The 16,239-nt window shown below is 40.5% G+C and overlaps 2 protein-coding genes across 4 annotated transcripts; both read left to right on the forward strand.

Moving 5' to 3' along the window:
- Positions 1–195: 195 nt before the first annotated feature.
- On the forward strand, positions 196–12,711 carry LOC110960649 (ras association domain-containing protein 1). Of its 2 annotated transcripts, XM_022207984.2 has the most exons (7): positions 196–523; positions 1,544–1,896; positions 2,708–2,832; positions 10,780–10,884; positions 10,966–11,251; positions 11,343–11,458; positions 11,578–12,711. In XM_022207984.2, exons 2-7 carry the CDS (start codon positions 1,578–1,580, stop codon positions 11,722–11,724), a joined length of 1,098 nt encoding a protein of 365 aa, XP_022063676.2. In that variant the 5' UTR covers positions 196–523; positions 1,544–1,577; the 3' UTR covers positions 11,725–12,711. The 2 variants fall into 2 exon arrangements, with proteins under 2 accessions (XP_022063676.2, XP_022063677.2); XM_022207985.2 differs by lacking the exons at positions 196–523; positions 1,544–1,896; positions 2,708–2,832 and adding an exon at positions 8,092–8,646.
- Positions 12,712–12,851: 140 nt separating this feature from the next.
- Positions 12,852–15,433, forward strand: tusc2a (tumor suppressor 2, mitochondrial calcium regulator a). 2 transcript variants are annotated; one of them, XM_022207986.2, is made up of 4 exons: positions 12,852–13,058; positions 13,731–13,968; positions 14,488–14,608; positions 14,702–15,433. In XM_022207986.2, exons 2-4 carry the CDS (start codon positions 13,820–13,822, stop codon positions 14,765–14,767), a joined length of 336 nt encoding a protein of 111 aa, XP_022063678.1. In that variant the 5' UTR covers positions 12,852–13,058; positions 13,731–13,819; the 3' UTR covers positions 14,768–15,433. The 2 variants fall into 2 exon arrangements, with proteins under 2 accessions (XP_022063678.1, XP_022063679.1); XM_022207987.2 differs by lacking the exon at positions 12,852–13,058 and adding an exon at positions 13,078–13,213.
- Positions 15,434–16,239: the final 806 nt, after the last annotated feature.

Genomic DNA, 16,239 nt, shown 5'->3' on the forward strand with positions numbered 1-16,239 from the left:
AATAATACCACATGGCAGGGCTGGCTGTTGCATGTTAGTGGCCTCGATTGTGTTTGTAGTTTCTTTAAATGTTGTAGGTTTTCGCTGTGGTGGTAAATGAAACCCAGACCCATCACACTCTGGTTTGAGGGTGGGGGACTTTGCACGCCCACTCGGCTGTGTTCGGGCTCAGAAGCACCCCCTATGTGAAAACATTCCGGATGTCGGAGCAGCTCAGTCTCATCTCACTCTCTCCGCTTCATGATGGGCCGTTTCCTCCTTCAGCTCAGGCCCACAAAGCAGATGGTTCTTGGGACTGAGGAGGCGCCGCTGTCCCTCTGATGGTCGCGTCTTAAAGCAGATCCGAGCTGTTTGTTTTTTCTGCGTCCAGGCCGGTGATGAGAGATTATTTCCAAAGATGAAGCCGAGGTTGCACACCTCCGTTACTTGGAAACCCTCAGAAATATGTGCGGAAAGTTTTTCTCCTCGGATGGAAGAAGTTTTGAGACAAAGCGGCCACGGAGCTGTTTTCTTCCCCAGTTCGGTGAGTTAGACTCTATATGTTGTTTTGACTTGAGTGTTTAAAATTGATTGATTATAATCAAAAGTGTTGGTTTGTGCTTAACATGTGATTTAGCCTCTGGGAAGAAAAAAGCCATACTGAGCGTACAGTACATTTCATACACCAACATGTTACAGTAATTATATCCTGCTTTGCATGGGTTTCGTTTGCAGATGTTATAGTTAGTTATACATGACTAACTATCATACAAATGTAAACTATCTGTCTGAAATCTACTGAAAATGACCTAAAGAGAAAAAAAATTGGAAAAACAGTGTACTTACATAATCAGTGGTACAAAACTGCAGTTTCAAGAATTTTTCCATGTTATGCCACATTATGTTTGTACTTTACTACATGTGAAGTTTTTACTCTGTTACACTAAAATGTCTACAGTATTCATTAGCAGCCAATTTCTAAAATGATGTATTTTGAAGAAAATGAACTGTCTACTACTGTATAAATGGAAGTAAAGTTTGCTCCACCTGGACCATCTAAAACATAAACTTGCTGTGTACATAATAAAACATCAGTAAAAGTAGTCTACTAGGATAAAAGGTAAATGGAGTATTCAGCTCTATAATTTCACCTGAAGTACAACAAGCTGATAATACTAGTATTGAGGTTATATTGTATTAAAAATATATGCCCATTTTATATAATAATGAGGGTTTTATAATAGTTAAGTGTTTAGTTTTTTTTAAAAACTTTTTTCTAATGATCCGGTTCTTTTCTTTTTTTTTAATTATTGTTTTTTGAAAATTTGCAAAGCACAACCAGTATTTAGGTAGAAATGTTCAAAAACATCACACAAACATTACCACGAACTTAGTGAATACTCCACATTTCTGTGACTAACTCATAAAGTGACACAAGATGATATATTCGGATGTCAACACAATCAAAAAAAGAAAAAAAATGTAAGTTAAAAACAAGACCTCCTGGTGTTTTTGGCAGGTTAGGCACCCCTTTTTGATTATAACCTGTATTTCTGCCTGTCAGTGAAAATGTAAGAAGCCCGGTTCTGAGTGTCACAATGTCTTGGGGGGAGTTCATCGAGCTCCGTGACCTGAAGTCCAGCAGAGAGCAGATAGAGCTGACTGGCTCACGTTCTCCATGCTCACCTCCACGCCTGGAGAGAACCAACGCCCTGAGGATCAGCCCGGGCAAAGTCCCGGACCTGCTGAGCCGGGTGGGCATCATCAGAGTCCTGAGCAGCAGCCAGGACCCCCAGCTCCCAGAGGAGAAGGGAGAAGGACATAACTTCCAACCCTGCAGCCACGCTCAGCCCACGTGGTGCGACCTGTGTGGAGACTTCATCTGGGGCCTTTACAAGCAGAGCCTGCGGTGTGTCAGTGAGTCTGCTTCTGTAGGCCGTTTGTGCATGTGGGTGTGTGCATGTGTGACTGCCAGTGTGCATATGCATGATCAGAAATGTGAGCCACACTGTGGGAAAGAGGAAATTTACCAAAACAGAGAAAGATGCAGCCTCCAGTGTAGCTGCAGGCCCAGATAACTCTGCACTCAACTTAAACAAAATAGAAGTTTAACATCAATATTCTCCATATTGTGTTTCTGTGAAAATTAAGAAAACGGTTGGTTTCTAGACAGAACTAGTATAACAAGCCTACTGTTTTTGATTTGGAGGCAGCTATGCATGCAATTGTTTGTGTGGTTTTGGTGGTTTCGTCATCATCTCAGCTCAGGGTCGGCTCTAGACCTTCACGCTTTTCGTGTCTTGAACTTCCTTTTCATTAGGGGAAAAAAAGCTGTGCTTGTGTAAAGCATTTAGTTTACAGAAAAAAATAGAACATATCCTAATTGTAATCTGAATATGAAACCACAATCAAACCATAATGAAACAATGACACAGCTGGATACAGATGATAATAGCAGATTGTTTTCACAAAGGCCACATAAAGACGCTTGTATTCATGTGGTTGCTGTTCGTAAGTCTTGAGACAAGTGTTTGCAATTTATTTATTGTGAGACAAACACGCAGAGTACCTAATTGCAGGTTTGAGCCGACTTTGAGTGACTGCACTGACCTTTAATGGACAGCTGAGGACATCTTTCATTTCCGACTCTTAAATGTTAGTGATTTTGTCGTGTGCATTTGAATATGTGACAGAATCTGTCTAAATCTTTCACTCTCTAAATTCACAGACTGTAGATTCACATGCCACTACCGCTGTCGTGCTCTGATTCAGTTGGACTGCAGCTGGGAACGAAGCTCTGCGGCCGACCACGCTTGTGTTGTCGAGCACACCATAGAAACGGACACAAATGTGGTAAGAACCTTTATGTTTGGCAGCACTGCTGACCTGGCATTCTTTAATAGCTCAAATGCAAATGTGGTAAAAGTCACAGTTTACTTTCTTTTCATGTCAACTTTATTATCAAGGACCTGTTACCAAATAGCAAGCAGGCTTCTACAGGTCTCCATGTTGCACTGTGTGCTACCTGACTGGATACATGGTAACTGTGCTGGAAGACTTTAGGGAACAAATCAGTTTCTTTTTGGCCAAAAGTAGGAACCACTTTTGCACAGCAATAAATACACAGAGTTGGCCCAGTTTCACTTTCAGATTTATCTGAAGATAGCACAACACTGTTAGAAGTAATTATATATGTGCTGGTAATGATCAAGCATTGCTTCCCCACCTACAGTGACAACTAACCTCATCAGATTTAAGGGAAGTAAAGCGATTCAAAGGGGAAGGCCGGTAATGTTGAGAAATATAAAACGTTCCACCTTTTGCAAAATCTGGTTCAGTTAATTTGGTCACTAGGGAGAAAAATGTGCTTGCAAAGTTCTTGAGCATTTCATTGCAGCCATGTTATACATTAAAGAAAACAAAAGAACAAAAAAATCATCACATTTCAGTGGGATGTATCATAAATATGCTCATTTCAAACAGTAAAGGCTACTGTACTGTACACAATGCAAAGGCAGACGTGTGTCATTCTATCTATGGGAAAGAGTTTTGTGTTTTAGAGTTTGACTAAAAAATCCTGTTACATCTGCACTGCCTATCACACTTGAACTTGTTTAATGGCACTTATCAAGGATGTTTTGACTAGATCCTTGCTCGTGTTTTATCTACCTTCAGATGTACGTCTGCTAAATGAAATTGTAGAATTGTAGAGGCACATAAGAGGTAGCAAAACTATTTTAATACTCCCGACCTAGCTTAAAAAAAGCACTAATAATTGGCAACTAGGGTCAGGGAGGATCTTATATCCTTTTAGGAAGGATTTTTCAGCAGAATTAAAGTAAATTGCTGTTTGCTCTGTCTCTGAAAGTAGAAGAAAACACCTGACTATGCTAACTTTGAATCACAGGTAAGGTATTCATAACGTTTAAAGTTTACAGAGCAATAGTTGTTCAGCACAGCAGGGTTTGGCCTCTTGATATTACACGCTCTATCAACTACCTGCTGCTTATCAAAGAATGACTGGAATGTAGACGTAGATTTTGTGTGAAACTAACCTCTGCGGTCTTTCTGACATTTAAATGTTTCACCTTTGGTTTAACCAGACTTTGAAGCCTGTTCAGTGTAAGAACAGGATTTCTGAGTGTAGAAGTCTACATAGTAGAACTCACCAGCTCACACTAGGAGGCTCCAAAGTGTGTATCTGCCAAAACTTCCCCTTTGTTTTAGTGATTTGTAATGTTGCCAATAATGTTACGCAAAAATATGACACAAACATCTCAGCATGTGGAAAAACTGGTGAAGAAATGTAGAAATACCTCACCAGTGGGACGCATGCTCTTGGTTTTATGTTCCTCTCTGTGTTATTACTTGAATGAGTTAAAAGGAAACATTATAGGCGGAATGATTCAGAGGAACAGAAGCAAATGGGATTGTTTATCTCAAATTATAGATGTTAAAAAAACACATGCATTGCAGCTGTTCATTTTCTAACAAAAACAAAGACAATTTTATCAACATGTGTGATTATAGTTTTCAACAGCAAGATCCTTGTTACAACAGGTACAGACTTAGAACTGAGTCTTATTCATCTTTAGTCCCTTTTTCGTATTATTGTTTGTGGTTTATAAATGGTATGCATTGGTGCATATGCATACTGAACACATTTAGCTACAACTAGCAGTTATTTTTGTTTTCTTTTTAGTACTAAACCAAGACCAGAGATCTATTTCTTTCTTAAATTACTATTTAACATGATATCAGGCATTGCTGTGGCATGTTTTCAGGCAATTTTTCAAAACTTTTTAGAAAAATCTGAGCTTTTCAGTTATAACTTCAACTTCAAAGTTTACATGAACACTCTTTAGAAGTCAGCATTTACTTATTTTTGGCTCATATATGATTTGAACATGGTATAATGAATAAAGTCTTCTGTTGCATTATGGGAGTTTTAAGCCCTACTCTTTCAGGGGCTACTATGAGGGCTGGACAATTTGGGGAAAATATAAAACTGCAACTTCTCTGACAGATACTGCAATTGTGATTTGATTTTTGGTATTTTTTTTAAAGTCAGACTTCAGTGTTTGCTGTGTCAAAGATTTTAAACATGTGATGGAGCATTATGACATGACACGACACTGAAGGGCATGACTGTCACATATTAAGGAGGGCATGAATTTGTAAAGCCACTGACCGCACAGTTTAAACTCTTGGTCAAACATGCCATGTGATGCATATTCTTAACCGCATCATTTGCGATTTGTTCACTGCTTTGTTTAAAATTATGATTCTGGTTGGAAATGAACAAATTGTTCAGCTCTTCAGCTACTACGCACTCTTACGTAGGATACTTGGACCTTTACTGCTTTCATTTAATCTTGCTTCTTTTTACCTGCCTCTTGTGGGTCCCCTATATCTGTGAAAGTCTGATTCTAAATCTCCTGAGTATCACTTTAATTTCCAACTGATCAGCTAATTGATTTTTTGGACCAAACCATCAAGGGATTCTGGTCGAATGTCAAAAGTATTATGTAGTTTACATGCTAAGTGGTGGTATTATACAACTATACAAGATAAAGTTACAGCTTGTATCACTTCTAAGCTTTTTTCAGCAAAATTCAAGTCATGTCCTGGTTACTTTATGTGTAAAAATAAACATCTCACTGCGGTTTCTTTGGACCACAATAGCACCATTCCTAAAGAGGGAAGATTATGGAGCAGTAGTTGTTTAGGGCAGAAGAGTTTGGTCTTATTCACTGCATAATGTAGGCCTTTTACACAGCAAAAAAGACTTTATATAGCAGGAAAAGCACAGATATACAAATGACAACATTAATAATGGCTCTGTTATATTTGAGCACATCAATATGTCAATGTCAGATTTATTTGTATAGCACTTTTAAAGGCCTATTACAGTAAAATAAGTCATCAACAATACGAGAACAATAAAACAGTAAAATAAAACAGATAAAAAGCCAAAGGCCAGGGTGAAAAAGTGGGTCTAAAGACGAGTTTTAAAAATGGAGAGGCTATTCTAACATGCGTTTTCACAGCGTGGGAACCACACCTGCAAAGGCTCGATCTCCTCTGGTTTTCATGAGAGATCGAGGAACGTCAAGGACCGTCTGGTCAGCTGACCTCAGGGCTCTGGAGGGTTGATGCACCTTAATAAACCACGGCAGAGTCAGCCTGTGCAGTGCAAAAGGGCTTGAGCTGCCTCACCTGACCAGAAAGCAGCCATGATTACTGTCATTAACAACACCTAAAGAAGAAAAACCATTACAAAAAAACATGCAAACACAAAAACAATAGCAGATTTAGAAAAAAAAAATGCAAAAACTAACCTCTGCTGTCTTTCTATTTAAATGTTTTGCTTTTGGCTTACCCAGACTTTGAAGCCTGTTCAGTGTAAGAACAGGATTTCTGGGTGTAGAAGTCTACATAGTAGAACTCACCAGCTCACACTAGGAGGCTCCAAAGTGTTTCTTGCCAGCATTTATGTGCTAATACTTCCCCTGACTTGCGTGATTTATAATGTAGCCAATAATGATACGCAAACGTATATGTCAGCATACAGAGAAACTGGTGAAGAAACAGAGAAATACGCGTGGTTTTATGTTCTTCTTTGTGTTATTGCTTGAATCCATTAAAGGGGACATGATAGGTGGGATGTTTAAGATGAAAACACAAAAAAGAAAAACACACACACACAAAAGGAGATTTTTATTTCAGAGTATATCAGAGATTAAAGCCTGTTTAGTGTAAGACCAGCAAGCAGAATTTGTTCATATTCTAAACTAGATCCTTTATTTATAAAGACATTAATTTCATCACTTAGGCTTGTCCGACGAGGTAAAAATAAGGAAGTATCTATTGCGATGAAACAAGGAACTATCTATGACAGTGTAAATCAGTTTAGCATTTATGTGGCACACATATAGCTTTGTAAATAGTGACTGGACCACTGAGACCACCGTTTTCTGCCTCTTCCTTTGTGGTTGTAGCTGCACCGATACTGTGTTTTCTTCTTATGGTTGTAGTTGACAGCAATTTTGCTGTTTCCAAACCACTGCTAAGGGGCTCTCTCTTCATTAAGCACCAAAATGACTGTCTTCTCATCTTTTCACAATTCTCCTCTTGTAGGGATTGTTAAGTGATCATTTAGGTTGGATTATCTGTTGACCTTACATGAGTCTAACTCAGTGGATGTATAGTAGGATGCTGGTTGAAGCCTGCATGTTACTGTTTTCTTCACTACAACAACTTCCAGACTAGCAACCTACCACACTGACAATTTCAAGTTTTGCAGAGGATTATGATGGTTTTGTAAAGCAGCCCTGCTAGTTTTTTCAGAGGATTATCCATTTTAATCACAGTATTTGAGTGCTTACATGTGAGAATTCCCTCCCAACGATTCCACCAATCACAATTTTAAGTGCAGCCTTTGTTCAGCACTGTCCACGACCACTGACTGGGTGAAAGAAATACAAAAAATCAGAGAGTTTATTCCTCTGTAGAAGAATGATTGTGTGGTGACCATTATCTTATACAGAATGGGTTGGCAAAGCGAGACAACTGGCACATATACAGCCTACACACAAAATAATGGTGACTCATAAAAACATTTCCAGTAATCTAGTGTGAATTTGGAAATTTTTACAGTTGCAATACATCATATATGTGGCATTGCAAATTTCCCCTTGCAGGACCAATAAAGGATATTGTATTATATTCTATGTTTTAAACACAGTTCAATTATTTCAGGATTATTTTAAATGTGATTTTAAAGATGCTGTGATTATTTAACCACTATGATCAAATTCAGACAAAATTATCAGTGTTGAAGGTCTGTTTGTGCAGAAAACAACAGGTGGTGCGATAATGATTTCCAGAGCTGTATTAAAAGTTTAACTGCAGCCTGGTAAATAGTAAAAAAAAAAAAAAAATCACATGCTGACCGCGGCTGTGCGACCGGAGGGGGCCAGCATCACATGACAGATCCAGCGTGGAAGAAAAGCGCTCAGCATTCGTCCATGATAGCGGGAGGAGGCGGCGGAGGGTGGGGAGAAGTCTGGTATTTCCTGTCGGCGTCCAATCGCGACCGGCTGCGGGGTTTTGTGTATTTTCCAAACGCAAGTCAACGGACCAGGGTGGGGCCTCGGCGGGGGGAAGGAAGCCGGTCCAGGGCGGGGGCCTGAACACATCCTGTTTCACACAGTTTGCATAGTGGAAACGTGGCCGGTTGAGAGACAAGAGTTAGAGATTTATATCGACAGTTTTCGAGGCTTTACAGAGACATTTTCTGCGAGATTAGCTAGCATAACCATTACAGCTAGTTACCGTTCGTTGCCGTTATTAGCTTCCTGTTTATTAGTTGTATTTTTGTCGGTGAAGCCGCGACAGGCAATTCACTTTTGACACATTCAGTCGTTTAAAGTTAAGTTCCCAGTCTCGGCTGTAGTGTTAAAGACTTTAACCGTAGTCAGGATGACAGACTCGGCTAGCAGCTCGGACAAAACTCCCTCCTTCGAGATGACCTGGGGCAGCTCCACAAGCAGCGGCTACTGCAGCGACGAGGAGTCCGACTCCGAGTTCGAGCAGTACTTCACCGCCCGGACATCTTTCTTCCCAAAAACACGGAAAACTCCCGTGACTGCTAGCGTGAAGAAGGTGAGAAGGATAATAACATTAATAATAAAAAAAATAAAGCAAACAAAACCTAGGCCCTTGTAAAGTGTTTTTTTAGAAAAGGGAAGTGAGACTCAAGAGATGGGGCAATTCGCTTACTCGTAATCTCGCGGTATTTGACAGTTCCGCTTTTGCTGTCAGTTTTTGGTTTAAAGTCCAGTGTTTTATCCTCTCTGTAGTTTTGTTATGATAGGTAGAATGTGAATTGTTGTGCAGCCTGGTATGTATCTTTTCCTGGGAACGGCTTGTTTTTGCTCAAGGGCACCCCATCAAATAAGATGCTTGCCAGGGAAGCTTGCAGGCTCATGGGTGGAGTTCTGGTTCCTCCAGTTTTAACTTAACACACCAGAGTTGTGTGAACTTTATAACGTGGATATCAACACTGAGGGGGGAAAAAAGCAGATGCCGGTGCCGGCATGGATATGGGTTTTTTTTTGTTATTGTATCATGCAGGGACCCATAGGTGAACTCATCCTGAAACCAACCCAAATGTCATGTTTTGTGACGCACACTCGCCTCTCAAGTTTCCATCCCAACACACCCCCATTCATTGAGTTGTCTTGCAGGTTTTTCACACTAATTTCTCAATATCAGTTGAGTCATGGGATGTTTTGGTTTTGTTCATTTGCTTGTCTTTTAGTCACACACGCCCACTTGGGTGTCAGCTTTCTTTAGTGAGAAACATATGCCATTTACTGTAGAGGCATTTGGCATTCACCACCCTCCGTCTCTGTGCAGAACCCATTTTAATTTGATGTTGGCAAACGTGCATGATGTTTTTGTGACACTCCTTTACTGGGCATGTAGAGGCACAGTTATTTTGCATGTTTTTCTCTTACGTTATGGAAAGCCCAACTTGGCCCAGATATTGATTTATTGACTTTCTAGCAGCAGCACATTTGCATAAGGATTGCAACTATTGATCTTCTGCTTGATATTGATTGAAATGCTGTTCAGCTCTGTCAGTGCTTGTATTTCTTTTATTACACAGTGTCTTTCAACAGTTCATCTGGTTTTGAAATGAGAAAGACTAAAATTATAAGATTTTATTTTAAGGTTAAGTAGAAGTCAGCAGAGCCAATTTTAATAACATCCAGGTCACTAGATAGTAATGTTTGGATTTTACTTCTTGAAATACCCCTTACTTCTACTATGAGGAATTAGCTGCTGTGTAGTGTGGAAATTAAATTTGTGCTGCTTCAGAGTAGAATCAGATTGCTATACAGGAAATACCAATTGGTGGGTGAAGACAATGTGACTGTTACCAAATTGAGGGAGCAGTCACACAAATGCTGGAGGCCAAATGTGCATGACTGAAACATGACTGCGGGAGTGCGGTTGATGAGGCAGCTGACTTCACAGGATGTGTCTGGAAAACAAGGCAGAGCATTGTCTCTCCCACTTGTGGGAGTCTAAGAGGGGTGGCTATTTTTACATGAATACCAAGTTGAGGAATGCAATGCAGAGCCGTTGGTCGCAGTCACAGCAAACAGCTGCAAACTGCACAAACTCCCCTCCTCCTTCCTCATCCTTTCTCCTCCCTTTAGCCCTCCTACACCGAGAGATCAGAGCAGATGAACACGATTGGACAGAGCTGACATCATACTGCGTTGTCGGGAAGTTGAGAGGCTGATGCAACTGGTGTTCACTGTTAAAATAATGGAGTCTAAGAGAGAGCCAAATTAACAATACCTTTATCAAAGTGGTGGTGTTTGTAATTGTCTTCCAGCAATACTGTTAGATGAATAACTTGTTTTAAATTAAATTTCACTCACTTCACAGTTTGCAGGAAAGGCACATTCTCCCAACTTATTAAGCAATAAAACCCCCATTCTGAATTCCTGGAAAAGACAAGCAGTGTTTTCACACAGCAGTAGGATGTTGTAAACTGATTAGTTTTGTGACTTGGTTAATTTAAAGTAGCTGTATCCGCTGCATTTTTTCAGAAAGTGGCATCCTTAAGTAGCTGATGCTTCAACCCAGGATCATACAAAGTGTCCTTTATTTTGCTGATGAATTATTATACTGTGATCTTTGGCTTGTCCCTGCTGTGGTTTGGAAGGGAGCACTGACATCTGGTGGTGTAACACTGCAACTCTTTCCTGTCCCCTCCAGGATGAACAAACTGACTCGGGCAAACAGGAGTGGACAGCTGCAGATGTTCAGCAGAAGGTGAAGGAATACAATGCTCAGATCAACAGCAATCTGTTCATGAACATAGTGAGTAGCGATTATTCCCAACAAATCATTTCTGTGTAACCCCATTTTTCCCACTGAGATTAATGTTAATTCTCTCAACAGAACAAGGACGGGTCCTACACTGGCTTCATTAAGGTGCAGTTTAAGTTGGCACGACCTGTGTCAGTTCCAGCTCCAAAGAAAGGAAGTCAGGATGCTGGAGGGAGGAGGTCCAGTGGAGTGAAGCGCCGCACCTCCTTCTACCTGCCAAAAGATGCATCCAAGCATTTGCACATAAGTTCACGTACTTCTGCTCGTGAAGTCATCGAGGCTTTACTGAAAAAGTTTACTGTTGTGGACAACCCTGGAAAGTTTGCTCTGTTTGAGCGGAGCGAGCGTCATGACCAAGGTATTCGACCTGAACTCTTGTCATGTTATTTGCTTTTTAAACAAATAGTTTTCAGCTCACTAACCTCATTCTTTTTGTTTGACTTCCTCAGTTTATGTTCGCAAACTGTCTGATGATGAGCGTCCCCTCCGTCTGCGCCTGTGTGCCGGGCCCAATGAGAAAATCCTCAGTTTTGTGCTCAAAGAGAATGAAACTGGCGACGTCAATGTGAGTGCAACGTGAACATCAGAATAACTGATCCTAATGACACATTGGCTCCCACAGGCATTGGTCGTTCACATACTTTACATACACTAACACAGTGTTTCTCACCTCCTTATTTGCAGTGGCATGCCTTCTCCATGCCCGAGCTGAAGAACTTCCTGCGCATCCTGCAGCGTGAAGAAGAGGAGCACGTCAAGCAGATCGTGCAACGCTACGCTCTGGCTCGCACTAAGATGCAGGAGGCTCTGGCAGGCTCGACCCCAGGCTGAGAGGACTCTGCGCTCAGGGTTCGACGTGCACCTCTTGGCTGGACAATCACCCAAAGATGACCAGTCATCGTTGCATCCAAAGATCCTAGAGAATACAACTCAAAACGCCTCTTCGGTGACCGAGAGTGTGAGACAGGGCGCAAGACAATGAGAGAGAGCTAGCGCGAATGTGCGTGTGAAATGATGCGAGAGAAATGAGAAGTGCCTTACACCTGGAGAGTCTGATGTGCCTGAGAGAATGAGTTGAGAGAAGCAGAGACTGGCAGATGAGACACTGGTTGTATCCAGTAATGTCTTTAGCTACCGGGCGCCATCTGATTATCCTGTACCTCAGCTATGTCACTTTAAAAAATGAATATCAATAATGAGTTTGCCTTTTTATGGTATGGAAACACTCAGTTATACATTAGTAGCCACTGCTAAAATATGTACTTTTGGTAGAATAACATCTTGAAGACATAAAATTAGTATTGTGAATCACTTTACTGCCCTTTACATTCAATCTGACCTTTGACAACCTCCCATAGAAATCATGTCTCTTGGTTTCATTAACAATTTTTAGACTGTTTCCCTGTTAGAAAGTTAACACATATAGCATTTGTTGCTGAAAGGTACTTGGATTTTCATTTGACCTGGGCTCAGAAGTCTGCCATGTCCTCTCTTTACACCCCTGATGGGTGCAACTCTTTATGTCACTGTCAGTTTGTGAGTATGACTGATGTATGGACATTTGTATGCAACTCTGAATGTCAGAGAGCAGTGTCAAAGTCACTCTGGTTTGAGTGGAATCATGAATGAATATTGCTATACGTGTGTTTCACTGTCATTCCTTATATTTGTTTTTTCAATCCTTGAACAAAATGTCTGTCTTCTATTTTTCAGTTCACTTTCAGTGTACCAGTCTATGCACACATTTACATGTTGTAGCAGTCTTAAGAATGTCGTGACAACTGTGCACTGCGTTTAGTAAAGAATTTCACAAATCTATCAAGCTTTTGTATTTTTTCCACATATAAAAAAGGATTTTCAAGAATATTTAAGGCCTAAAAGTTATACATTTATCATATGTAATGTGATATTCCGTATGGACAAACCCCTTAATCACCATAGGAAACTCAAATTATAACCCTCAATTCACGTTTAAGAGCTGGATATTTAGATAAACGTGTAACATTATGTTAATGAGACGTTTTGCCTTTAACTGTGATAACCGGTTGTCAGACAGATCAGCTGATCGCCTCGACGACGCGCCGACCAAAACAGCTAACGCTAGCTAACCGTAGCTGGTAGTAAAAGTTATGACAGGACGTGCCGTTTTAACAGCACATGATAAGGTAGGATATTGACTAGAAGCTCAGTTTAGAATACAGGCTCTGGTAGAGTAAAACAGTAGTCCTGTGTGTGTCTACAGGCGCACCGCTTCCTCTGACTGTTTAGCTAACCTGCGTCAGTGGTCAGAGCTAACTGGCTAACTCACCTAAATGTGCAGGTACCGTTAGCGAGTTATTATTAGCCAAATGTAGGTTACAGCATGTACAACGAGTGTGTTTGTGGAATATAGACGGTGCACATAATGTATGTATAAAACAATTGTGTTTCTGAATCGATGTAGCGATATGAATCAGACTGCTTGCGTTTAGTTTTCGGTTTCTGTGTGGCCCGGTGGGTTAGCTTGTGGTTAAGCTAGCATAATGTAGCATTACAATACGAAAGAGACCGTATAAATGACAAATATACCGAGCTGGTTTGTTTTACAGTTTAAATGCAAATTACGCATGAAAGTCTCACTCGGTAGTTCTTGTTTGAGCAGGTATAATTCAGTTGAGTCTCTGCACTGTATACACTTACTTCACATGGTTAAATTACATAAGCCACATATGAAAAACCGTTGGCTCCAAACAGACATTAAACATCGGGTGCCACAACTGGCAGCAGTGTAAAGCAGACACTCAACCACCAGGCAGTGAAATTCAATTCTGATTTCTTTGTGCACTTTCACTTTGTAGGTCCTGGCTTTGGTAAGCAATTGAGAGCATCTGGCCATCCACCAGACTGAAAGCTCTAACTGGAGACTAACTATGCCTTATCTCTGAGAATGGGAGGAAGTGGATCCAAAGCCAAAGGTGTCTGGCCTTTCTCAGGCAGCGGAGGTGGAGGTGATTCAGGAAATGAAGGAAACGAGCAATCCCTGGCCCGTCTGAAAGGTTCCAGGAATGCGACACCATTTGTTTTTACCAGGAGGAGGTAAATGTTACTTGACAGGAACTGGCAAACATTACACAAAACTCCTAGGATAGATGGAAACAGGGACACTACAGTTCAAGGTCATGACCCTGACCCCGAGGCCACAGGTTCACCTGCAACATCATATTATTGGTTTGCCTCAGTAGCTCTGTGTGTGTCTGAAGCTGATATCCCTGTTACACAGGCAACAGACCTCACTGTCTAATGTTTTCATTGGAATTACTTTTTACTGAATAACTAGTCTCAGTAAATATGATTCATAATCAGTTGTGCAGGTTGTTCTGGTTTCCACAGGCATGTTTTAATTTGATCTATTCATTCCCAGTGGGACAAAGCGTGCATGACAGAGCTAAACAATACTGCCCATTTTCATCAGTTTAGATATTAGTAAACATAAAAGGCACATAAGTCAACACATAAAACAGAACCAATCTAGCTTAATACCTGACCAGCTAACACTGAATTAACTCAGAGCTCATGAAAACTGCCACTCCTTACATGCCGTTTTTGTGTTGACAGTTCTTTGTACTATGACGAGGATGGCGACCTAGCTCATGAATTCTATGAAGAGACGGTGGTGACAAAAAATGGCAGAAAAAAGTCCAAGTTGAAGAGGATCCAAAAAAATCTGATTCCGCAGGTGAGCTAAGGACACATTATGGTAACGATGAGGGATGTTTTGTCAGAATTGTCAATCTTACTAAATGTGAATATTGTTGCTTTTACTTTTCAGGGAATCGTGAAGCTCGACCACCCCTGTATTCATGTAGATTTCCCCATTGTCCTCTGTGAGGTGTGAAAAGTTGCACAGGACTGATCTACTATGATGAGCAGCTGCAGATACTCAACTTGGAGCAAAGCGTTGTTCCATTCCCGTGTGTCGCGGTTAAGATTGGAACTGTGGTCTGGAAGGAAAAAGGAAAATTTCAACAGTCATCATAAATTGATATATTGAATGAAATGTTATACATTTGGATTCAACTCTGGTCAGTGAGTGCCCTGTTCACTAATATCCGTATTTTGACATCGAAGTAGTGTCGGTACAGGTTGTGTTTCCACTACCCAGCTGATATGTAAGCAGTCTTTGAGAATACATCAAGTTGAGTTGTATTTCTCCTGTGAGGTTTGTTTGCAGGGAAACACTTTTTTTGATGTGAAAAGGCTTTAATGGTCCATGCCTTCTGTGAGACGTAGAGTGTTAGACTCTGTATATGTCGTCGTACGTGTACACGTGTTAGTTCTGTTTTGAGAGGATGTGTGAAAAAGGGATGTGAGATGTTAATACAGGGTAGGAGTAATGAAAGATTTGTCAAATTTATTGTATATAAGATCATCTTCTGTATCGTCATGTCTGAGTCTGTCTCGGTTTCTGGAGCTCAGACCTGCACTAGTGAACATAATGTACTGTAAATACCTTCAGATTTCTTAGTTGGAAATACTTGAATAAATGGTTTATTGAGCTGAATCATGAGTCGAGATCTTTTGTTGTATTGGTTCCTATTGCCAGTGAGTTTTTATTACCCTGTCCCTCTACACTCAACAATGTCTTGCATATTGTTACTTCACTTTGCTTAGCATTGCAATGCAAAACCATCCTCATTTACTGCATGAAGAGAGCATGTTTTTCTGTGCTCTCCTTAAAATCAGCATTTAAGTCAAGAATGTACGTCATTTGGGAGCTCATCATGGGCCCCTACGCAAGTTTTGTGAGTGTTTGTGGAAAGTTGAAGTCTCACAAAGGACTTAAAGTAGGAAACATCTTGTGTCAAGTACAGAAGTAGTAAAATATTTTATCACCTTTGGACAGGCTAGCTGTTTTCCCTGTTTCCAGTATATCTGCTCAGCTATTGTGACTGGCTAGTACAGACATAAACATGGTGTCAGTGTTCTTGTGTAACTCTCAACAAGACAGCAAATAAGTGGATTTTCCAAAATGCCAAGCTAATTCTGTAAATAACTGAAATTACCAAAATTGAATTATCATGTTCTGTGTTTTTCATTGACAGAGGAGTGTTTGCAACTTTTGTAACCAAGCTTTTGTGTGTGTGAAAACCATCATACACAGCTTCAGTATTTTGTAGCTTTAATGTTGCCAACTATATAGGAAGAACCGTATTTAAGACTGAAAACTCAAAGTCTACATGCTTACAAGAAGAGAATGGCAAATACAGATCAGATTCCATTAAGTTGGTGACTTCTGAATCTGTGGTCAGACCATCCCTTCACTTCCGCGACAGCTGTAAACATAACCCTGACATCTTAGGATTCTGG

This window comes from Acanthochromis polyacanthus, chromosome 5 (assembly GCF_021347895.1).
Source record: "Acanthochromis polyacanthus isolate Apoly-LR-REF ecotype Palm Island chromosome 5, KAUST_Apoly_ChrSc, whole genome shotgun sequence".
Taxonomy (NCBI): Eukaryota; Metazoa; Chordata; class Actinopteri; family Pomacentridae; genus Acanthochromis; species Acanthochromis polyacanthus.

Coding starts and splice junctions, on each gene's coding strand:
- LOC110960649 (XM_022207984.2), top strand. CDS start 1,578: ATGTCTTGGGGGGAGTTCATCGAGCTCCGTGACCTGAAGTCCAGCAGA. Junction 2,833..10,779: donor TAGAAACGGACACAAATGTG/GTAAGAACCTTT, acceptor TGTCCCCTCCAG/GATGAACAAACTGACTCGGG. Junction 11,252..11,342: donor GAGCGAGCGTCATGACCAAG/GTATTCGACCTG, acceptor TGACTTCCTCAG/TTTATGTTCGCAAACTGTCT.
- tusc2a (XM_022207986.2), top strand. CDS start 13,820: ATGGGAGGAAGTGGATCCAAAGCCAAAGGTGTCTGGCCTTTCTCAGGC. Junction 13,969..14,487: donor TTTGTTTTTACCAGGAGGAG/GTAAATGTTACT, acceptor TTGTGTTGACAG/TTCTTTGTACTATGACGAGG. Junction 14,609..14,701: donor AAAAAAATCTGATTCCGCAG/GTGAGCTAAGGA, acceptor TTTACTTTTCAG/GGAATCGTGAAGCTCGACCA.